The 23,883-nt window shown below is 44.8% G+C and overlaps 2 protein-coding genes and 1 long non-coding RNA gene across 8 annotated transcripts in view; 1 reads left to right on the top strand and 2 right to left on the bottom strand.

The window, feature by feature from the left end:
* The window catches only part of SETD3 (SET domain containing 3, actin histidine methyltransferase), a 75,602-nt gene extending 73,569 nt beyond the window's left edge, over positions 1-2,033 (bottom strand). For 2 of the 3 annotated variants that reach the window (XM_043922345.1, XM_043922344.1), the window contains exon 1: positions 1,861-2,033. The gene's annotated coding sequence lies outside the window, so the exon portion shown is untranslated. The remainder of the gene's footprint in view (positions 1-1,860) is intronic. The other variant, XM_043922346.1, reaches the window with a different exon arrangement.
* A 487-nt stretch (positions 2,034-2,520) lies between these two features.
* Positions 2,521-23,883, top strand: part of CCNK (cyclin K) — a 28,966-nt gene continuing 7,603 nt past the window's right edge. For 2 of the 4 annotated variants that reach the window (XM_043922349.1, XM_043922351.1), the window contains exons 1-7: positions 2,521-2,634; positions 13,263-13,364; positions 16,127-16,377; positions 17,059-17,140; positions 18,574-18,705; positions 22,674-22,779; positions 23,277-23,334. In XM_043922349.1, coding sequence (XP_043778284.1) covers positions 16,181-16,377; positions 17,059-17,140; positions 18,574-18,705; positions 22,674-22,779; positions 23,277-23,334 — 575 coding nt within the window. In that variant the 5' untranslated portion in view covers positions 2,521-2,634; positions 13,263-13,364; positions 16,127-16,180. The remainder of the gene's footprint in view (positions 2,635-13,262; positions 13,365-16,126; positions 16,378-17,058; positions 17,141-18,573; positions 18,706-22,673; positions 22,780-23,276; positions 23,335-23,883) is intronic. The other 2 variants (XM_043922350.1, XM_043922352.1) reach the window with 1 other exon arrangement.
* On the bottom strand, positions 9,747-13,816 carry LOC122706839. Its single transcript, XR_006344475.1, has 3 exons — positions 13,783-13,816; positions 11,214-11,300; positions 9,747-9,882 (listed from the first exon to the last, which is right to left on the bottom strand). It is a non-coding gene; the product is annotated as an uncharacterized LOC122706839 (long non-coding RNA).

Genomic DNA, 23,883 nt, shown 5'->3' on the forward strand with positions numbered 1-23,883 from the left:
ATGTTCACCACACGGAAGAGCAGCTTAGTGTTAGTCTTCCTGACAATCTTATTGCACTCCTATTGACTGAATTGAACAGAAGTTTTCATGTCTACAGACATGCAGGCATAAATGTTTTCATATTCGAGTCCAAATCATTCCTGTTCCAGGGATCACTGGAGAAGAAACCAGAAGCAGCAACTATTTTACTCATTCAGACTTAGAGTTTCATTGCACACATTAACTTACAATTTTCAATATATATATATATATATATATATGACAAAGGGCAGACAGGAAGGGGTAATAGAAGAAAAACTGAGGTTGCTGAGGGCCCAATAAAAGTTGTTCTGTAGCTGTTTGAGAACTTGGCTTTGCACATCACTTTCCTAGGCCAGAGGAAAACTCCTCCTTAAAATGCTGGAACCTTTCCAAAATATCAATCACAACAGCCCCAGGGACTAATCTGATAAGATGAGACTGAATGTATAGTAGCCCGAATAGACACAATGTATCATGGCTCAAGTAAGTCTTTCCAAATTTTAATGGTGGAGAAAAGTTGCTTTTATTTTTCTATATTCTCAAATTAAATGCATTCACTTCAAATAGTTAAAAAAAAAAAACTTCCCCTAAATAATTACTGGTTGCTTCAGTTTGGAAATAGTGGGGTCATTCTGGAGAAGAACAATGGGCAAGAGGTATCATTTGCACGTGATAAAATCCACACTTCTGCCAGTTTGGACAAACCCATACAGCCCTCTAACTACACCGCAAGCAAGTTATGTTCGGATCCGTCGCTAAAGGGTTAACGCCGCAGAGGATGTTAAAAGCAAAAGTCACCTGTCAACGGACTTTAAAAGCACTTTTGCTTCTGAAACATCACCTCCTGCGTTTGGAAATGCAACACAATCCACTCCAAGTGATCCTAAACCTGTCAACACACAGCGAGGGCGAGCACTCCCCCCGTTCCCCCGCAGCAAGTGGCGCCCGACACACTAATCGGCTCCTTTCTGCACTCGCACCCCCCCCACGCCCCCACCCCGGCGTAGACACACACACACAGGGGACGGGGGTGCAGACTTGCATCGCCAGGCTGGAGTCACGAGGAAGAAGAGTTTGATACCCCGGAATGACGAACTCCAAAGCACTGAATTCTTCTTCCTAGTAGGGCACGGAGCGTGGGGAAGATGGCCAAGGGGCGCGTGGGAAGAGAGATGACCTATTTTCAACGACCGTTTTTATAACTAGAAAGTGAGGGAGAGAAACGGGGCGGGGGGGGGGGGGCTAGTCCCCAGCATCCCCGCGGGCGCCTGAGGTGTGGAGAGAGGAACACGAAAGCCACACAGCCCTCGCCCAAGCGGCGGGGTGACGACGGCAAGGAGGGAAGAGAGAGGAAGGAAGCGGGTGCGCGAGCCGGCCGCACGCAGGGCCGAGCCCACGGGCGCGAGAGGGACGGACCCCGGCCCCGCCCGGTGGGCGCCGAGGGGCCGGGCATTTCTGCACCTGCTGCAGCCGTCTCGGGGCGGGCGGAGCGGGGACCGGGGGATCTTGGGCGCCGAGAGGCGATGAACGCGCCCCTCGCCCCCGCCCCAGCCCCGGGCAGGGCCGGAGGGTAGAAAGGCCGTGCGGCGCACGCCGACCTCGCTGGACTCCCGGCGCCCAGGGCCCGACCCGCCGGGCCCCCAGGGCGCACACCGCCTCCCGCACTCTGGGCCCACAGAGGGGCCAGCAGGGCGCGGGCCTGACCACGGCCGAGGGCCGCCAGCCTGGGCGTGGGGCGGCCGCGCAGCGCTCCGGGGCGGGCTGGTTGGCGGTGGCGGAGGGTAGCGCGAGTCGGCTCCGCGGGCCGCGCGCTGAGGAGGGGCCGCCGCCGGCACTCACCTGCCCACTTTTGCCCCTTCGCGCGGCGGCGGCGGCGCCACACTCCGCCGGGACCCACAGGCCACCTCAACCAAGCCCCAGGCGGCGGCGGTGGCAGCGGCAGCCGGACGGGAGGGGGCGGGACGGCTGCCTCAGAACAGCCCCGCCGCCGCGGCCCAACCCGGCTCCGCCCGCCCCCGGGCCCCGCCCTCGAGCCGCCACCGCCGCCGCCGCCCATTGGCCCGCGATTTAGACGCAGGGGGCGCGGCCCCGCCCCGCCGCCCCCTGACCGTTCCGCGCCGGTTCCTCCTCAGCCATTGGACGGGCGAACTCCAGGGGTCCGGAGCCGCCGGCTCGGCCCGCCAGCTTCCGGGCCATAATTGGCTAGGCTGAGCGCAGGCCCGAGCGTTGATTGGAGGACAGGCACTCCCCGCCCCCCCGGGGCCCGCCTCTCGCGCTTCAGTTCCGTTAGCAGGTTCGGTTGCTCCAGAATTCCCTCTCCTCCCCCACCCCCACCCCCCAGGGGGCGGGACCGACGGGATGGGCCCTCTAGCGGGCCCCTCCTCCCTCACGCCGCGACCAACGACTCGATGGGCGGGGCCCGGAGGAGACTGGCGGCTCTTTCCTCTTTTGAGAGCGCTACGTTCTTCTCATTGGCTGACCGGCGTTCCTCCGGTCGCTCATTTTTTCCGTCACAGACGCAGCGCGATGACGTAGCACCCCCGATATTCCACGTCCAAGATGGCCGCAGTCGGCAAGGAGAGACGTCGCTAAGGGTCTTACCTCAGGCGAGGGGTGAGTGAGCAACGGTCTTCGGACGGCGCCACTTAAGTCCTGCGTACCTGGAGGTCGGGTTAGGGTATGGCCACCAGCCTCCAACCTCTGGTGGAGTCTCTCTTCCTGGATTCCGATTTCCTCCGCTACCCCCCTGTGCGAATCAAAGTTAGCGGGCGATGGCGGGGCTGCGGCTTCCGAGACGCGCTCGGGGAGAGGGTCTGAGGCGCAGGAGCTGATCAGGGAACCTGGCTCGGACTCTAGAGTAGGTAGCAACCCACGAAGTGAAAGGCGGTTATGGTTCAGGGGGTTTCTGGAAAGTGGGGAGAAAGGGCAGGGGGTCTTAGGCACTCCCACACACTCAGCGATATAACCGCAGACCCACATCTTTCCAGTCATTTCGCAGTGTGTCAGTCCCAGCCTTGGTAAAGCCTGAGTCTTTGCGTATTGTTCCACAGCTAGGATGCCCTGACTTCGGAGTTTGAAGATCGGTGCATAGAGGGTGGGACTAGGAATGAGGAAAACGCACTTCCGCGATTATTAATCGTTTCGTTCTTCCGTTCACGTCGCGCTTACAGACCCTCTCCAGGGTTGTTTGGTTTGTTACTGGAGGGATTGTTCTTTAAAAGTTGAGGCGTTGAGTCTAGAGGGATATCTCAGAGCTCTCAGATTACCCGCACAAAACATGGTCGTTAACGCTCCTGAAATTTGGCCTGCCAGTTAAAACGGAGCTTTCGCTGTTTTCTAACATTAGGAGCGACTCAGAGCATTTAGTTGAAAGGGGCCTTTTTATGTTTTTAACGTAAACTTGATGATGCTTGGGTATCTCTAATTCCCTCGTTAAAGATACCTAGCACAATGCCTTGCAATCTTAGCGCTGATTAAAGTTTGTATGATGTTGCTAGAGTGAGAGCTGCACAAAGCTTTGTATCCTCAGCATCTAAGATACTGCCGGGATACTAATCTGTCCCTATTGCTTAATGAATGCGTGAAAATGAAAGTCGTTCAGTCGTGTCCGACTCTTTGCGACCCCCCAGACTATACAGTCCGTGAAATTCTCCAGGCCAGGATACTGGAGTGGGTAGCCTTTCCCTTCTCCAGGGGATCTTCCCAACCTAGGGATCAAACCCAGGTCTCCAACATTGCAGGCAGATTCTTTACCAGCTGAGCCAGGAGGGAAGCCCAAGAATATTGGAGTGGGTAGCCTATCCCTTCTCCAGCGGATCTTCCCGACCCAGGAATCGAACCGGTGTTTCCTGCATTGCAGATGGATTCTTTACCAACTGAGCTATCAGGGAATGAATGCATGGATGATGATAATAGTGGCGATAATCATAGACATTTGATTGGTTAAGATGCCTTAACCAACGTAAACTTAGATCTTAAGCATCTTAGATGCCTGCTTGTTGACTATGAATATAATAGTTATCCAAGATTCTTTTAGTTTATTTGGAATGACTACCATTGATGTGTAATTTTAACTGTTGTCTCACTTCGATTATCTTGTGACGCATTGTTGAAAAATATTAGTTGATTCTTGCATAAAAGCATGTTAAACATTTGTTCCATTTTATGGAACTTAGTTTGCACCAACAAGCAATAAAGAAACGTTCTAATTAATGAGATTGTTGTGTCTTAGGCGTCATTTCTAAAATTGAATATCACAAAGAAAAAATGGTCATGGTTTGGCCTACAAAATAAATTGCTCGTTTCAGGAGATTATATTTGAAAGCAATGAGTTTGCTAGGAATTGAGAAGAAAAAAATGTTTTCAGTTTTCTTTAAAACTAGGTCCAGGCAAAACCAGGAAAGATTAAGGTCAAGGGAATAGAGATTATAAAAAAAAATACTTAATTGGATTAAATCTAATTCATATTTTCAGGGTCAAATAAAAAATATGCCAAAATACTTACAGATAAGATTGTGCAATCATTGTTCATAACGCTTGAGGTATCTTAAAAGTGCAGTTAATGATAGAAGACTGGAGTGTGGTAAATGTGTCAGTTTTTGCAGAGAACAGTTGAATGGCTTTGGATGCTAGAGCCAGTTGTTGTTGTTGAGTGCCTCAGTCATGTCCGACTCTTTTCCACTCCTTGGACTGCAGCACACAGGACAGGCTTCCCTGTCCTTCACCATCTCCTGCAGCCTTTTCCAACTCATGTCTGTTGAGGCAGTGATGCCACCCAACCATCTCATCCTCTGTCATCCCCTTCTCTTCTAGCCTTCAATCTTCCCAGCATCAGGGTATTTTCCAGTGAGTCAGCTCTTCACATGAGGTGACCGAAGTATTAGGGCCTCGGCTTCAGCATCAGTTCTTCCAATGAATATTGAGGACTGATTTCCTTTAGGATGGACTGGTTGGATCTCCTTGCAGTCTGAGGGACTCTCAAGAGTCTTCTCCAACACCACAGTTCAAAAGCATCAATTCTTCGGCATTCAGCCTTCTTTATGGTCCAACGTTCACATCCTTATGTGACTACTAGAAAAACCATAGCTTTGACTATATGGACCTTTCCCAGCAAAGTAATGTCTCTGCTTTTTAATACGCCATATAGGTTTGTCCCAGCTTTTCTTCCAAGGAGCATCTTTTAATTTCATGGCTACAGTCACCATCTGCAGTGATTTTGGAGCCCAAGAAATTAAAGTCTGTCACTGTTTCCATTGTTTCCCCATCTATTTGTCATGAAGTAATGGGACCAAATGCCACGATCTTTGTTTTTTAAATGCTGAATTTTAAGCCAGCTTTTTCACTCTCCCCTTTCACCTTCATCATCAGGTTCTTTAGTTCCTCTTTGCTTTCTACCGTAAGGGTGGCATCATCTGCATATCTGAGGTTACTGATATTTCTCCCAACAGTCTTGATTCCAACTTGTGCTTCATCCAGCCAGGCATTTTGCATGATATACTTGGCATAGAAGTTAAATAAGCAGGGTGACAATGTACAACCTTGATGTATTCCTTTCCCAATTTGGAACCAGTCTGTTGTTCCATGTAAGGTTCTAACTGTTGCTTCTTGACCTGCATACAGATTTCTCAGGAGGCAGGCAAGGGGGTCTGGTATTACCAGCACTTTAAGAATTTTTCACATTTTGTTGTGATCCACTCAGTCAAAGGCTTTAGCGTAGTCAGTGAAGCAGAAGTATATGTTTTTCTGGAATTCTCTTGCTTTTTCTGTGGTTCAACGGACATTGGCAATTTGATCTCTGGTTCCTCTGCCTTTTCTAAATACAACTTGAACATCTGGAAGTTCTTGGTTCACATACTGTTGAAGTCTAGCTTGAACGATTTTGAGCATTACTTTACTAGCATGTGAAATGAGTGCAATTGGGTCGTAGTTTGAACATTCTTTGGCATTGCCTTTCTTTGGGATTGGAATGAAAACTGACCTTTTCCAGTCCCATGGCCACTGCTGAGTTTTCCAAATTTGCTGGCATATTGAGTACAGCACTTTCACAGCATCATCTTTTAGGATTTGAAAGAGCTCAGCTGGAATTCCATCACCTCCACTAGTTTTGTTCCCAGTGATGCTTCCTAAGGCCCACTTGAATTCTCATTCCAGGATGTCTGGCTCTAGGTGAGTGATCACACCATCGTGGTTATCTGGGTCATGAAGATCTCTTTTGTATAGTTCTTCTGTGTATTCTTGCCACCTCTTCTTAATTACTTTCTGCTTCTGTTAGGTCCATACCGCTTCTGTCCTTTATTCTGTCCATCTTTGCATGAAATGTTCACTTGGTATCTATCATTTACTTGAAGAGATCTCTAGTCTTTCCCATTCTATTGCTTTCCTCTCTGTCTTCGCATTGATTACTTAGGAAGGCTTTCTAAACTCTCCTTGTTCTTTTGAACTCTGCATTCAGATGGGTATATCTTTCCTTTTCTCCTTTGCCTTTCGCTTCTCTTCTTTTCTCAGCTATTTATAAGGCCTCCTCAGACAACCATTTTGCATTTCTTTTTCTTGGGGATGGTTTTGATCACCGCTTCCTGTACAGTGTTACGAACCTCCGTCCATAGTTCTTCAGGCACTCTATCAGAACTAATCCCTTGAATTTATTTGTCACTTCCACTATGTAATCACGGGATTTGATATAGGTCATACCAGAATGGTCTGGTGGTTTTCCCTACTTTCTTCAATTTAAGTCTGAATTTGGCAATAAGGAGTTCATGATCTGAGCGACAGTCAGCTCCTGGTCTTGTTTTTGCTGACTGTATAGAGCTTCTCCACCTTCAGCTGCAAAGAATATAATCAATCTGATCTCAGTATTGACCATCTGGTGATGTCCATGTGTAGACTCTTCTCTTGTGTTGTTGGCAGAGGGTTTTTGCTATGACCAGTGTGTTTTCTTGGCAAAACTCTGTTAGCCTTTGCCCTGCTTCCTTTTGTACTCCAAAGCCAAACTTGCCTGTTACTCCAGGTATCTCTTGACTTCCTACTTTTGCATTCTGGTCTCCTATGATGAAAAGGATATCTTTTTTTGGTGTTAGTTCTAGAAGGTCTTGTAGGTCTTCATTGAACTGTTCAAATTCTGCTTCTTTGGCATTGGTGGTTGGGGCATAAACTTGGATTACTGTGATTCTGAATGGTTTACCTTGGAAATGAACAGAGATCATTCTGTTGTTTTTGAGATGGCACCCAAGTACTGCATTTCAGACTCTCTTGTTGACTGTGAGGGTTACTCCATTTCTTCCAAGGGATTCTTGCCCACAGTAGTCAATATAATGGTCATCTGAATTAAATTTGCCCATTCTGGTCCATTTTAGTTCACTGACTCCTAAAATGTTGATGTTCACTCTTGCCATCTCCTATTTGACCACTTCCAATTTACCTTGATTCATGGACTTAACATTCCAGGTTCCTATGCAGTACTGTTCTTTACAGCATCAGACTTTACTTTCACCACCAGACATATCCACAGCTGGGCGTTGTTTCCACTTTGGCTCAGCCTCTTCATTCCTTCTGGAGCTATTTCTTTACTCTTCTCCAGTAGCATATTGGGCATGTACTGACCTGAGGAATTCATCTTTCAGTGAATTTTTTCAGAATTCATCTTTTACCTTTTCATACTGTTCATGTGGTTCTCAAAAGCAAGAATGCTGAAATGGTTTGCCATTTTCCTTCTGCAGTGGACCACATTTTGTCAGAGCTCTCTGCCATGACCCATCTGTCTTAGGTGGCCCTGCAAGGCATGGGTCCTACACGGGACATGCTCAGTATATCTTTAATCCAGTTTTCTGCTGATGGATGTGGCTGTGTTCCCTCCCTGTAGTTTGGCCTGAGGTCAAACTGTGGTGGCAGTAATTGCATTAATGGACACCTCCTTCAAAAGGACTTAGGCCAGCACCCTGCAGCTCCCAAGACTGTTGTATTCAGTGCCCCTGACTGTCGACCCACGCATCTGCTGGGGACTCCTGGGCACTCACAGGCAAGTTTGACTCAGTCTCTTGTGGGGTCACTGCTCCTTTCTCCTGGGTCCTAGTGCACACAAGGTTTTGTTTGTGCCCAAGATTCTGTTTACCCAGTCCTGTGGAAGTTCTGTGTTCAAATCCCACTGGCCTTCAAAGTCAAATTCCCTGGGGGTTCTCAGTCCCTTTGCCAGATCCCCAAGTTGGGAAATCTGCTGGGCCCTAGAACTTTCGCAACAGTGCAAGAACTTCTTTGGTATAATTGTTTTCCAGTTTGTGGGTCGTCTGCTCAGCAGCTCTATGGTGGGGCTAATGGCAACCTCCTCCAAGAGGACTTACGCCACACGCTACTCCTCCCGGGTCTGCTGCAGCCAGAGCCCCTGTCCCCGAGGCATCCCCTGCTAATCCATGCCTCCGCAGGAGACAGTCACACACTCAAAGACAGGTCTGGCTCAGTCTTTTGTGGGGCCCCTGGGTCCTGGTGCACACAAGGGTTCTGCTTGTGCCCTCTAAGTGTCTATGGCGAGTATGAGGTTTGATTCTAAACATGATTTTGCCCCTCCTACCATCTTGTTGGGGCTTCTCCTTTGCCCCTGATGCAGGGTATCTTTTTTTGGTGTGATCCAACATTCTCCTGTCAGTGGTTGTTCAGCAGCTAGTTGCAGATTTTGATGTTCTTGCAGGAGAAGCTGAGCACACATCCTTCTAGTCCACCATTGAAGTCATACTCCAGAGCTTATTACTAATCTATATTAGGATATTTAGGATGAGCAAAAAGAGTTTCTGAGTATTTGGAAAAGCGGGCTCATAGCCTCAAACTGGCAAAGCTTCCATTAAAAAAAAAAGCTAGTGACACAAATTATATTTGCTTTTGTTATAAGTTTACTACACTGCTGAGGGATAATTTCCTAAGGACACTGAACATAATCCCACTTCATATAATAGATACCAGAGGTAACTGTACACTGAATAACGTCTGGTTAGATGGATTTATAGCCATTCAAATTACCAAATCCCAAATGTTGATCAATAGGTTGATGTCAACTGGAAGAGAGTTCTTTAGAGATAAAGCTGTAGGGCTCTGGTCTTGCTCTCACTCTGGTTAGCACTTTTTTTTATTACCAGCTTTAAATATATGAGGCATGCTTCTCAAATTAATAAATGTACTCAAAATCTGTAGTGATAGTTAGCAAGTATGTTAGATGACACTTAGATTCAAAGCATTCTTCAAGGCTGAAATTATAAACCAAAATTAACAAGATGTAGATTTGCCAGGAATTACTGAATCCATGAAAATTCAATTATGTGTGTGTTTGAGATGAAGAAGATCTGACTTGGGGGAAAAAAAAAAGGTTGTATGATGTAATGTTCCATTTACAGAAGTGAACTATAAAGTTCTCCCCAGCTAGGGGAAAGGTGGTGTTTTACTCTAATGATAAATTGTATTTCTTCCATTGACTAACTGTGGAATTAGGCAAGTTGCTTCATGTCTCTTTGGCCCCGTTTTCTCAGGGATAAATGGTGAGGAAAACATAGCTTGCGGGCATGCTGCAACTCAGCAGACACACAGTGGGCATGTTGGTGAATATTAGTATATTCACTCATACTATGCAGATCACATGAGGAATGTTGTTTTCCACGTTGATTGCTAATGTTTAGGGAGGCTCTTGAAATACTAAAAGCCGCGTTGAGAAAACAGAGCTGTTTCTTTACCCAGAAGAGAAAGGAAAAGAAAAATTGTCTTCACATATTTCAAAGTCAATCAGTAGATAAGGGAAAGGTATTTTCAAGGCTTAGGGGCTCGGTGGGAGCTACAAAGTTGTTGAAAGGTAGATTTCTTTCATTCTGCGCCATCTGTACCAGATCCCTGGGATGAACAGAACAGATAAAAATTGATATAAAGTTAATACGAAAGTAATGTAAACACCAGTTATTGATACCTAGCAATACCATAGGCTGCTTTGTCAACTATTAAGGTCCCAATGAAAGTGACCAATTGAAAGTCAATGACCAAATGTTACTGTTTAGAGGCAGTCTGTGCACCGGATGAGAAAATTGAGTAGTGACCTTTACTGTTGATTCCAGTTTGTAAGTATCCGTAATTCTAAATGTTGAAAATGCATTTAATCTTTTCTCAGTTAGTGATACCCTTAAAGCACATTCCTGAAAGATATTGTTAAAATGCCTTGACATGCCGCTTGTTTACGAAGAGATTTTTACTTTGTGGAGGTCTTAAATCTCCATCATTTTCACAGTAGTCATGAACTGCTAATGAGAAAATTTATAACTCTAGAGTCTTGTGGAAAAAATAAATTGAAAAGTAATAGGGAACAGGGTTCTAGAACTGAGGTTAGAACTGTTTCAGGGGGTGACTGATTTAGAGAACTGTCTCTATTCTATTTACGTGACTTATTTTCTCTGTGTTGAGCCTGTTGTTCATCCTGTCCTGGAGTCTTAACAGCACATAGGGTAGATTATTAGCGTGGGTTCTGGCGATGACAGCAAGGTAAACGGGTTTGAATTCTTTTCCATCCCTATTTAACCCCTACTGGACTGTTCCTGATCCTTTTTTCCACTCCGTCACTCTCTTCTCAGCAGAGGTCTTGGCACTTTCCAAAGGGAATGGAGATGCTGTCTTATGTTTTATTTTCTCTCCCTTAGATGATTTTTTAAAACATCTTTCTCACACTCTTCCTTCCCTCTGTCTCAGAGAAAAAGCAAGCTCCTTTTTATTATCCCTAGGCTTTTTATTATCTCTTGGCCCCTTAACCGCGCAGTTGCTTGCCCAGCCTCTTCTAGTGGCTCCTCTGGCCACAGACATCCTTCATTCTCCTCTATGCCGAAGAAACAATAACCCGTTTTATACCCTGTTCATTCTTTGTCACCCATACAGTTTTCCTTCTGCCCTACTGCACCTCCAGAAAGTTTCTTCTGTTTACACATGTGTATATGTCTGCTTTATTGAGGTACAATTCACATATCATACAAATCATCCTTTTAAAAATGTACGAGTCAGTTGTGCAACTACCACTACACTGAATTTTTAATGTTTCATAAGTCATAAGCAGTCCTAGTAACCTTTTCCTAATTCCTGTCCTTTGATTTTTCTTTAGCATTTGTTACTGTTGGCTACTGCCTCTTACTTAAAGCTGGTGTTCCCTTGGTTTCTTATGTAATTAAGGGTGCAAATTTCCTTACCTTTTGACCATGCCTTCCCTTTCTGTCCTTCCTGATTCCTGAAGTTCTTCAGAGTTGTGTCCCTGTCTTCACTCTCCATCCTTCTGTCTATCAACATGACGTTATCTGTCAGTTCTATATAGGTGAATCCCAAGTAGATGAATCCTTTCTAGATTTCAGTAGCCCTGTTTATGGGTCTGGTGGTTATTTCCTCACAAGTATCTAGTAATTATAGAACCACATTCTTTCCCTCCTCTGTCGAAACCAACTTTTTTTCACGCTTGAAACATAGTAAATTAACTGTGAAAGTGAAAGTTGCTCAGTCTTGTCTGACTCTTTGCGACCCCATGGACTATACAGTCCATGGAATTCTCCAGGCCAGAATACTGGAATGGGTAGCCTTTCCCTTCTCCAGGGGATCTTCCCAACCCAGGGATCAAACCCAGGTCTGCCTCATTGCGTGTGGATTCTTTACCAGCTGAGCCACAAGGGAAGCCCAAATTAACTTTACTCTCAGAGAAAGTAATATTGAAGAGAAAAATGGGGAAGAGAAAGACTTTTGTTAACTGTACTTCAATTTAAAAAACAAAAGTCTTTCTCTTCCCCATTTTTCTCTTCAATATTACCCTTCTCTGAGAGTAAAGCAAATGAGTCATCTCTTACTATTCTTTGCCCCGTGGCCAATTGTGATGCCCCTCTTTCTCCCGCAGCCATTTGTGGGGCCGAGGCCTTGTTAGGCATTGTTTCAGCAGCTGTCACAGCCTTCTGCCTGGTCTCCCTTCTGCACATCTCTAAACTGCCCCTAAGGCATCACTGTCCCCGCCCTATCATGCTTTATTGTTTCCCTTGACTCCCTGATAGACAGCGGGGCTCCCTGATAGACCGCGGGGCTCCCAATAGACCGCAGGGCTCCCTGATAGACCCTGGGGCTCCCTGATAGACCGCGGGGCTCCCGATAGACCGCGGGGCTCCCTGATAGACAGCGGGGCTCCCGATAGACGGCGGGGCTCCCTGATAGACAGCGGGGCTCCTGATAGCGGGGCTCCCTGACAGACACTGGGACTCCCTGATAGACACTGGGACTCCTGTTAGACACTGACGTATCTGTTTCTCTTTGTGTCTGCCTAGAATGTAAGCTTCTGGTGGGGTCGAGAGCTTGCCTCTCTTGTTTCCTGCTATGTCATTGAGGCCTGACTCATAGAAAATGTGCAGAAAACATTTGAATAAATATGGAAATATATTTGAATGAATATGAGGGAAATATTTGAATGAACATGGAGAACTGTTATTTTAATATGTTTTAAAGACTCCCAACTAGTGTCCTGTGAATAAAGTACAGATATGCTGAGATGTCGATCCCCTCAGCCAACTGGCCAGTTGCCCTCTGCTCTACAAGAATGCACACGAATGTTTATTACTATTATTAATAATTGAAAACCAGAGACATCTCAAGTGTTCATCCACAGTAGGAAACCATTGTGTTCGCAGAATAGAATACTGTGCAACAGAGCTTCTCAACTTCAGCAGAGTTAATTCCTTGTTGTGAGAGATTCTTCTGTGCTTTAAAAAAAATGCTTAACTATGTTCGTGACCTGTAGCCACTGGATGCCAGCAGCAGCCCCGCAGTTAGGACCACGAAAACGCTGCCACGTGCACATGCCAAAACATGTGCCCTGGAGGGCAAGCTCACCCCAGGTTGAAAACCCCTGCCGTGTAATAATGAGAATGTGACAAGGACGAACCCCACAAACCTAACATTGAGCAAAAAAAGCCAGTTGTAAAAGAGTGATAATATCTCATTCCACATCCTTTAGAAACAGGGAAGACTATCGGATGGGAATAGAAGTCAAGATGGTGGTTATCTTTCCATAGGTGGTGATTAGGAGAGGAATGGGAACTGCTGGGCTTTGGTAATATTCTGCTTACCGACTGGACGGTGCTACACAAACATGTTCATGTTGTGAAAATCCATACCTATACACTTAAAATCAGTTTGCTTTTTTGTGTGTATGCTATGATGCCCTTAAGGCTGGCTCCTGAGCTGAGTCCTTTTGTAACTTTGACTTTTAGGACTCAGGAGCTAGCCTGAAAGAGCTGTTTCCAGTGGCTGTAAACTGGACCAGTGAGAGCAGCAAATAATGGTAGTGGTGGGATTATAACTCAAAGAATAAGATAAGTGTTGATGAGCCCATCCTTGTTTAAATAAATGATCTAATAAATAAATGAGGGAGAAGGAACAAATCTTTCTTACAAAAGAACTCCAAGTGATGTTGAAGGAAGGAAAGAAAGAGAAAATCGCCACTAGAGCACCATAGTAGTGGTTGCAGGCAAGATCCTCAGGAATGCTTAAATTAATAGGTGATGCTTTTAGGAGAAACAGGTACTTTGCATACTATTTTGCATTGCAAAATCCCCCCCCCCAAGATATTTATATTGCAGTAGTTTTGATAGAGGTCTGCACACATTCTTCAGTACAACTCCTTCAGGCAGTGGCACTTAACTCCCTTATTTCCCTTACCCTAGAGTGTGGCCTGGACCTTGAGGTCGCTCTTAAAGAATAGAAGATAAAAAGTGAGAAATAGTGACTTACAGTGAGAAACTGGCAGACCCCATCGTAACCAAATGAGGACAGTAAAGCAGGTCATTCTGCAGTCACTTGCCCCCTCACGTGATGTGATGAGAAGGGCACTTTATGACGTTCTTCCTCAGAACTCCAGTCTATTAATAGGAAAATATCAGACAGACCTAAATCAAGACATTTATTACCTTCTAGTACTCTTCAAAACTAGGAGGGTCAAGATAAACAAGGAAAACATGAGAAACATATTAGAAGATATTAAGGAAACGTGAGCCCCCAAATGCAACGTAGCATCCTGGATTAGATCCTGGAACGGAAAAGAGATTTTTGGAAAAATTCAAAGTCCAGATCAAGGCTATATAGTGTAGTTAGTAAGTTTCCAAAATTAATTTTTTAAGGGAAGCTGGTTTAGGATATACGAAAATTCATCTTTACAACCATCTTTACAACTCTTCTATAAATCTAAAATTATTTTTAAATGGTTGTTGTTGTTTTTAAGTAAAACCATATAAAAAGATATACTCAGAGAAATCTTGTTCCCATCCCAGTTCTTTCCATTCCCTGTTGGTAACCAGTTTTTTGATTAGTGTTTGTTTTTTGTTTTTTTTTTAAGTAAAGATATCTATTCTTACTTCCCCTCTTTTCTTACATAGATATGTACCAATGTTAGTAACCATGTATGCTGATCCTGGAAATTTCTCCACACCCATAGTTAAAGATCTTTCTCAGTCTGTCATAATAGCTGCATGGCACGCCGTTTGTGTTAATGTACCATGTTATTCAGCTAGTGCCCTAATGATGGGCATTTGCATTGTCTGTAGTTTTTGCTGTTATAAACAATACTTTGAATGATCTTGTGCACCTTTGTCTTCTATTTGTGATGATGTTGTCCGAGTAGATCCTTTGAAGTGGAATTGCTAAATCAAAGAGCAAGTGCTGCTGCAATTTTGTTACATATTGCCAAATTCCCCTCTGTGAGAGTTGTTCCATTTTGTACCCCCACCAGCAGCATATGAGATTACTTGCTTTTCTCTGGCCTTGCCAGCAGAAAAGATTTGGGCTTTTTGCCGATCTGATTGGTGAGAAATGATATCTCAGTACGACATCTGAGATATACCATTTTCTGGATATATTATAAGATAAAGCAAATATATAAATGGTATAACTGAAGATTAAGTTTTTCAGTGCAAAGGAAACATATAGACAGATACACACACATATATAAACGAGATCAAAGATTAAGAAAAAACCAACTCTTCATTTTTACTAAGCATCTGATTATGAACTCTTAATATATACTGAGGCTTTAGTGAACCAGTCTCCCCCGGCCCCCACCCATTGCCCAGTTCAGTCACACAGAGCGTAAATTAGTTCAAGAAGATTACTTTTCTCCAGGTAGTACTTCATTCTTCCTGTTGGAGGAAGACCACATTCTCTTTAGAGCTCACAGGTGCAAGGAGAGCAGTCCACCCCCTGTCACTTTTCTGACCAGAGATGAAGTGTGGCGCACAGGAGAAGTTAGGTTTCCAGATTAACTGAAGGCCCTGACCCAGAGCCTGGCTGCCCGGATGCTACTTTCTTGCTGAACCAGACCAATCTGGTTCTAGCTGCCTCCTTAGAACCTTTTCTCTGCCCTGTATGAAAATTCCTGTTTTCTGGTCCGATTTACAAATAATTTACATATTATAATGATCTCTAGGTGAGAATTCTTATTTATTGTTTTCTTTTCCCAGCTTAGAGGTTTTAGAGAATTTCTTCATTCTGAATGAAAGAGAAGGGGATGAAAGCAAGAAAAATTTAAAGGCACTTCTTTTCCTTATAGGCCACCTCCCTCCACCCTCTCCCCCTAGATCACTACACCCATACCTGATCTACATTGCTCTGTTCAGTGGCTTGTTCAGATATTAATTCATCCAGTATGGTGGCTTTTCTAAGTGAAAGTACCTAAATGGAATCAAGTAAACTAAAAAAGGGAAAATTTGATTGGATGCTAGATGAAAGAAATGGATAATTTTGGAGCATAAATCTTTTGGGTTAGGACAGACCTAGGTTTTACTGAAGAACAGAATGTAGACCAGCATGAGGAAGCTAGGTCTAATGAAGAAAGGCAGAAAGAAATGAGACAAATGCTCTTCCTTTTAAGCTGTGAAATATGGGATTTATCATACTACATGTCACTTGAGTGTTATATTGTGTTTGGAGATGAGCCTGGTCTTCAAAATGCCAATCAGTAGTGTGTCCGCTATTGGAATTTTTTTTATCAAGTAAAAATCTATGATTGTAGATTGTTTATAATGATGGAGATTGTTTAATGTGAGGTATCCCTTTCCAACATTACTTCTTCTCTTTTTCTCAGGATTCTAACATTTTTTCCGAAAGTCTTTTGGAAAGAACAAGTCTACTTCAATAAATGAAGGAGAATAAAGAAAATTCAAGCCCTTCAGTAACCTCAGCAAACCTGGACCACACAAAACCATGTTGGTACTGGGATAAAAAAGACTTGGCTCATACACCCTCACAGCTAGAAGGACTTGATCCAGCAACTGAGGCCCGGTACCGCCGAGAAGGGGCACGGTTCATCTTTGATGTGGGCACACGTTTGGGACTGTATCCTGTTTCTGGAATCTACAATAGATGGGTTCCCCACCACCACCACCAAGAATTAAATTAGGCATTATAGATAAAAGAGTAACATCCCTGACTAAAACAGCTTTTAAATATCTTTCTTATTTAAATGCTACTTCAGATTTGCTTGGCTCCTTAGAGGTTTTCTGTTTCTTTTTTACAACTTAAGTGTGAAGACATAGCCACTGAGCTTGTGGCCACCAGTATGGAAAGCAGCGCCTGCTGATCACAGAGGGAGTATATCTAAGGGTAGTGAAGCCCTGCCTTGCTAAAGCTTCCCAGGTGGCGCAGTGGTAAAGAAGCCACTGGCGAATGCAGAGATGCAGGGCCAGTCCCTAGGTTGGGAAGGTCCCCTGGAGGAGGGCATGGCCACCCACCCTGGTATTCTTGCCTGGAGAATCCCATGGACAGAGAAACCGCGCAGGCTGCAGTCCATGGGGTCACAAAGAGTCAGACACAGCTGAGCACACAGCACACACACCTTATTAAAGCACAGACTGCAGCTTGTACCAGAATCCTGACACCTTGAGGCTCCCATTCACCTGCTTTGTCACTGATAATATTTGCCTTCCCACTTCTCTTGTTGTTATTGTTCGCTTTTATTATTTTTCTGCATTTAACGAAGACATAATTCTTGGCCAAAGTCCTTAACCAGAACAACAGACACTATGACACCCTGGCAACTGGAATAATTTATTTTCATCGCTTCTATATGTTCCATTCCTTCAAGCAATTTCCAAGATATGTAAGTATTTTAATTCTATTATAATTCTCTATCATGTGTTATTATTTCTACATAGTTCAGTGAACAGATTGTAGCCTTTCTTTTTATTGTATTTTACAGGAAGTATTCATTTTTGTATGGCGCATACTATATATAAACAAAATCAAGTTCAAACTTTGTTTTTTCCCAATTAACTGTATTAAAATCTTTTTTGACTGTTTTATTTGGGTCAGTATGAACCATAATCGTGTCGTCCTTAGTGTACTTTACTTCCTTGTTACTTTTCCCAAGATAAGATTGGCCTTACGGTTGAGACCCAGCAAAGCCCAAGATGGCATCGGAGTTCTTTGTTCCATGTCAGTGAGTCTTCAGTTACTTTTTAAACCTGCTCTGTGGGAGATGCCACCTCCAGTAGTTTCCGGTCCAGGACAGCTGGTCTGATGAATGCCAAGCACACAGTAGAGGGCGAGGCCATGGGAGAGGCAGGGAAGAAGGCTAGCGCTCCAGGGGAGGGGTAGCCTGCACCATGGAGGGGTCGGGGCAGTGCCAGCCCTGAGTTAAGCCTTGGCGGTGAGTGGGACCTTGCTGCGCTGAGATGAGACTGAGCAGTCTTCCGCCAGAAACCAAGCTGAGCCAGGCTCTGGGGCGGGCGTGCAGCCAGCCAGGAGGCCCGTGGGCAGGAAGGGCATGGTGGGACTCTGGGTGCAAAAGTAGTCTGAGCTAGACTGTTGTGGACCTTGAATTCCAGACTGGGGAACTGTGACTTTAGTAGGTCAGCTGACGCGATGGGAGGGTTTTATGAAGAAGACAGAATTAGACATAACAGGAAGTTAGTCTGCTGGGGCTTCTTCCTTTTGCTGAGTTACTTAGTTTTGCACGCATCTCTTCCTCACTAGTTTGTGATGTTCTCGGGGGAGAGACCGTGTCTGGATCCGCTTTATACTCCAGCACGGTACTGACTGCTGTGTGACGTGTGGTCAGGATCCTGTGAATGGAGGGGCACGCAGAAGAGCAAGCAGGCAGAGGAAAGCTGGAGACAGAGCAGTGAGGGTCACAGGGACGAGGAGCTGGACCAGGAGTTGGGCAGCAGAAGGAAGGAAAGAGCACGGGCGTGGTACGGGGCGAACACTCTCTGAGCAAGGCTACTGGTCAGGGAGGCAGTGTCTCTAAGAGCACAACATGAGAAGTTTGTTTTTGTGACTTTTTCCGTCTACATGATTTACATGGCAATTTAGAAAACTATATTTTAAATAATTTGTGAAGCCGAATTGGAGGTCGCAGGGTGGATTGTCTGTATGTGGACTTTCCTTCAGGCTTTTAGAGTGCCCTAGTGTTTGTGAATGAGAAGAGCAAGACAGGAAGGGAGGCGCCCCAGTTGATGGTGAAGGCCCCAAATCCTTCTGTTTCTGGGTGAGCCCTGATAGTGAGATCAAGAGCTTTTGTCTTCCTTTTAGGTGACAGGAGCTTGTTGTCTCTTTCTGGCTGGGAAAGTAGAAGAAACACCAAAAAAATGTAAAGATATCATCAAAACAGCGCGGAGTTTATTAAATGATGTGCAGTTTGGCCAGTTTGGAGATGACCCAAAGGTAAGAGGCGTAACTTCTGTGCTCAGGTCTTGATTCCTCAGCGCAGCATTGTGGCAGAGCTCCTGTGTTGACAATGGCTGTGGCCCCAGTATCTGCCAGTCCCTGGAATCCCTAAGAGGCCCTTATACAGAGATTGCTCTTCCTTGCTTCTGTGAGTAAGGAGGGGAGATAATGTACTGTACACTTAGGTGGCAGCTACTGACGTGCTGTGTCGGCTTCTGAGCCCTTTAGGGGCAACGGCACATAGAACCAGTAGGAGCAAAGTTCTCATGGCCGTTAGCACTCTTAGGCCCAGAAGCAGTTTGGCTTCTTGGGTTCATCTCTAGCCGGCTTCTGGGCAGACAGAAAGTACGGGTGCTGTGTGTGCATGTGCTGCGTGTCTTTTGCTTCCCAGGAATGGTGGAAGGTACGAACATTTGCAGACACCCAGATTAACAGACTGTCCGTCTTGTCCCTTCCCCCCAACACCTGCTGCTGTCAGGAAATGGTGGCAAAATAATTGTACACATGCTTTTATTATGTTCTAAAAAGACCACTTTCAGGGATTGGTAGCGGCTTTCCTTCTCCCTGTTCTTGTCAGGATCTCCCATTATGATCCTTATAGCATTGATGAGAGTGATCCTTTATAACCTTTATCACAGCTCATAATTACGTAGCTTTTTTAACCAGGTCAGCACACACAGAGTATCCCTTTTCTCAGTTGTCGTCTGTGAGCGCTCAGACCCTGTCTGTTCTGCCTGGTGCCTCGTGTTCTCTCCTGGCTGGACAGGGTAGATGTTCAGCAGGTACTTGTTGAGTAAATGACAGGCTGAGATTGTGGGGAGAAACTGAGAATCACAGAAATGCAAAGCTGACCCAGTCGGAGACGTTCGGCGCACCCACGGCCCTGTTTCTCCTAGTCAGCTGGTGTTGCTTCCCATGGCAGTCACCTTCCCTCCGGCCCGCAGAATCTGTATGTGTGTATAAAACACATGTGCTAGTTTTCCTTCTCCCTTCAAAGAGGTGACAGAGGCCAGAATGCTTTTGCACGTTCTGTGGTTGCAATAAATGGTGGTCCTTTGTGTAAGTATTGTCGGTGTGGGTAACCCTATCCCTTGAACTTGTTTATAAATCCATTCACCTGTTTATGAAAATGTGAACCTATGATAAACTCATAACTACCAGTGGTCAAAAATATATTTTATGAAAGTAATGTACCATTAGATATTTCTGATGCCATAGGTTTTTTATTTTCACGGAGCACAGAGTCTGTTGTAGAAATGGATCGTGCTTTAGTCAGCTCTGGTCACAGGGGCAGAAGGACCTTGTGGCTAACGAGCCGTGGTTACTCAGGAGTCGCAAAGATCTGGAAGCTGCAGCCGCTGGTGTGCGTCGTCCAGGGCGCCTTTGGAGGAGTCCTCTTCTGCTTGCAGCCTTAACCCCCTGCACCAGCACGCCAGGAACCTGAGACCCGGGCCAGGCACAGCGAGGCGGAAGTCCTGCGGCGCAGTGCCCCGAGGCCAGCAAGTGGGGAATGGCCGTGCTCATCAAGCTTTTAATGCAGGCCAGCTTGACCCACATGGGTAGCGTGCTCTGTAGCCCACACTCTGCTTTCTCACATGCAGTCTTCCTACACCTGACTGGGTGTCGGGGCCAAAGGAAAGAACCTGGGTCTGGGAGCAGTGAGAACACTGTGATAGATACTGTCTCGATGGAGAGGAGAGGAGGGCAGTTTGGAGGGAGGCCATGTAAGCACATAAGAAAAATAAGGTCCTGAATCACATCCTAATAAACTTTGCCCGAACTGTGTGATTTCTCCCTGTTACGTTAATCTCTCATGTACTCAACAAGTACTTGTTCCAGGCTCTGTGTTAAGCACTAGACATTGGTAGCAATAGGGCTTCCCTCATAGCTCAGTCAGTAAAGAATCTGCCTGCAGTGCAGGAGACTTGGGTTCGATCCCTGGGTCAAGAAGATCCCCTGGAGAAGGGAATGGCAACCCACTCCATATCCTTGCCTGGGAAATCCCATGGACAGAGGAGCCTGGTGGGCTTCAGTCAGTGGGGTTGCAAAGAGTCGGTCACGACTGAGCGACTAACACTCACAGGTAGCAAAACAGGCATGGCCTTTGCTCTCATGGGTTTTACAGTCGAGTGGAGGGATAGATTTTATGATCAAATATTCAGATAGCCAGTGATCTGCTTATGAGATGTGATAAATGCTGTGAAAGGTTATTAAAAGGTATGGTGAGGGCTTGCCATCTGGGAACCTAGGCAGGTATTCCAGACAGGTAGTACGGGGCTGAGGGAAAGTTCCCCGAGGGGTGACGTTGGCACCCAGACCTGTAATTATCCCTTTAATTGAGTATCTGAAACACAAAGGGAGGCCAAGCCTTGAGCTGTCTCGTAATACTATACTGTATGGGCTACAGTCTGGACACTTGTTAAAGAGTGTTCCCAAATTTAGAAGACACGATGAAGCTTCTAGGAAACAGGTGGTGACAAAAACACTGAGGGGTTGGGGTGGAGGAGACAGTGATGGTGGGATCTTTTTTTCTTTTTTTTTTTTCATACTGTATGAAAGTGTTAAGACTTGAAAAAACTTTCTTGAGAGAACACTTGGGAAACTTGAGTGGAAGCACATTCACCCTGCCTGCCCTGCCATCTGGAATAACTCTTGTGGTAGAATCCTCTGCCTTCTGTGAACTGATACCATACTTGAACCTAAAACCAGTTATCTACATGGCTTCTCTTCCCAGAGTTAACAGATTTATGTAACTGTTAACGATGAGATTGTCAGTCTCTTGAAACCCTTTCTTCTTCAACTCAAACAAGTGATTCTAACTATTCTTGCCACACAGAGCATCTTGACAGTATTTTACAATCAAGTGAAATTGTCTTAATGTAAGTGCTCAGTCAGGCTGTACAGCCGTTGAATTCAAGAAGTTCTTGTTTATTAACTAGTTAGGAAGTATAATCAAAAGAGATTCCATTTACAATAACAGCAGTAAAATAATATATCCAGGAGTAAACCTTAAAAGAGATTTATGGAAACCATGTTGGGACTGGGAGACTTTAGAACTACAAACAGATTGGAAAGGAGATTTTCATAAATAAATTTTTGATAGTAAGATACAGTGTAATTAAAAGGTCCATTCTATAAATCAGTGAGTTCCCAGTCAGAACATAGTGGCCTTCATTTTTTCTAGAATGGTACCAAATAAAATGATATTAAAATGCAGGTGTTAGGGGGAACATGCAAAAACAAGAAACATTTTTTAAAAGAGAAGTAATAATTGAACTGTCCCAAATGTTTAATCACTTTGGTCCTGGTACAGAGATAGACCAACAGATCTATGAACAAAAAAAAGATTGTATGTGAGCACACATGTGTATATGAATAGGCAGCTTAGGATGTACTTTGATAAAAGAGAAGATGATGATTTATTCAATAAATAACATTGGGAAAGCCTGTTTCAGGAAGATGAAAGATTAAAACACAGTAATGATGTGCCCCATTCACACACACACACATTTAACTGGTATAATTCACTGTCCAGGTATGCATGAAGCTGCCACTATTACAGTCTTTCTTGCTTAAAATTTTCAGTGTAAATGCCTGAAAGATTGCATTTTTTAATACAGGTTTGGAAGGAAACCAAGGTTTATTAATGAATCTATAAAGTAAAGATCTGTTTTTTAAAGGGGACTTGTGTGTTGAACGTAATAACATTTCTGAGAATGTTTGTTTCCTATAATAGTTTTAAAAATTAACTCTGATTGTTTTGTTTTCCTACTTGTAGTTCTTTTGAGAATTTTATCGTCTTCTGAGCATGTTAAAGGCCTGAGTGGGAGAGAGGAGAAAGGGAATGAAAACTAGTTTCTAAAATAGAACTTGGGAGAGCGAATAAAAGGAAAGCTCATGTTTTTAATGCTGTTTCAGACCTGTGATTGAAATTACTACCCCAGCATTTGTTATTTCATTTTTAGGAAGAAGTAATGGTTCTGGAGAGAATCTTACTGCAGACCATAAAGTTTGATTTACAGGTAGAACATCCGTACCAATTCCTACTCAAGTATGCAAAACAACTCAAAGGTGAGAAGAAAAAACGTTATGAAGAGAACCTCTTCATTCTGAAATCATCTGCATAATAATTTGATGACACTCAGATTACACTTTTCAAGAGAGAAGAGCAGAAAGTTCAGTGTTTGAAGTACCCAGGCCATAGCTTGCCAGACAATTCATGTTATAGCTGCTAATGCTGTTTCCTTTTATGTATAAACAGGCTCTGTCATCCAGTTGCCAAGTGATATGAGGCAGGAAAATGAGTCAGAATTTTTTAAATAGCCTAATAAAATCAGCCTCAGAGCCAGGTTTCCCATAAATGGTGGTTCAGCGTGGGTCATGTGGACAGGGGACAGAGGTAGGACCTGGGCCTGCTCGTCTGTCCTTGGCTGCCCGGCAGCAGCTCTTTGCTGTGTGTCAGGACTGCTGCTGAGTGCACGGTAGACTTCAAATGAGCACTTACTGCCTCTCGGGCCTTGTGTTTTCTTTCTGTTGCTACTAATTTGCCTTCTCTTTCCCATCTCTAGGTGACAAAAACAAAATTCAAAAGTTGGTTCAAATGGCATGGACATTCGTCAATGACAGGTACGCGTGTTCACATTGGTTTAATCGTGGTGCTTTCAAACAGGCAGGGACTTCGTGTGTCATCTAACCCGAACCCCTTATTTTGTCGTGAGGAAACTGACTTGCCCCAGCTTTAGGGCCCAGTACACGGCAGAGCTGGGGTTAAATAAAATCCAGGTCATCTGCTTCCCGGCAGAGGGGTAACCTGTTACGTCATGGTGGTACAGGATGCTGAAGCCTTACCACCAGCTTGAAACAGAAGTCCAACACAATATACCAGAGAATTTTGACAAGTAAATACTTAAATCCATTTGATTTTGCAAAAGTTGGAGAGTATGTATCTGCAGTTTTGTACTTTTTGTGGTGGTTCTAAAGCCTGATGTTCTTGGAGCCCAGAGAGCTAATGAGGTACTATATGGGGAACAGAATGCCCATGAGTAGCGTTGCTTCATGTGAGGAGAAGGGTCAGCACCAGGATTCCAGCCACTTAAGAACTTAAGCAATTTCACTTGTTTTTCACGGCATAGCAGTTTCTAAAGGTGCTGGAATTCTTCTGCCTCTTCAAGGAAC

Source organism: Cervus elaphus, chromosome 13 (assembly GCF_910594005.1).
Source record: "Cervus elaphus chromosome 13, mCerEla1.1, whole genome shotgun sequence".
Taxonomy (NCBI): domain Eukaryota; kingdom Metazoa; phylum Chordata; class Mammalia; order Artiodactyla; family Cervidae; genus Cervus; species Cervus elaphus.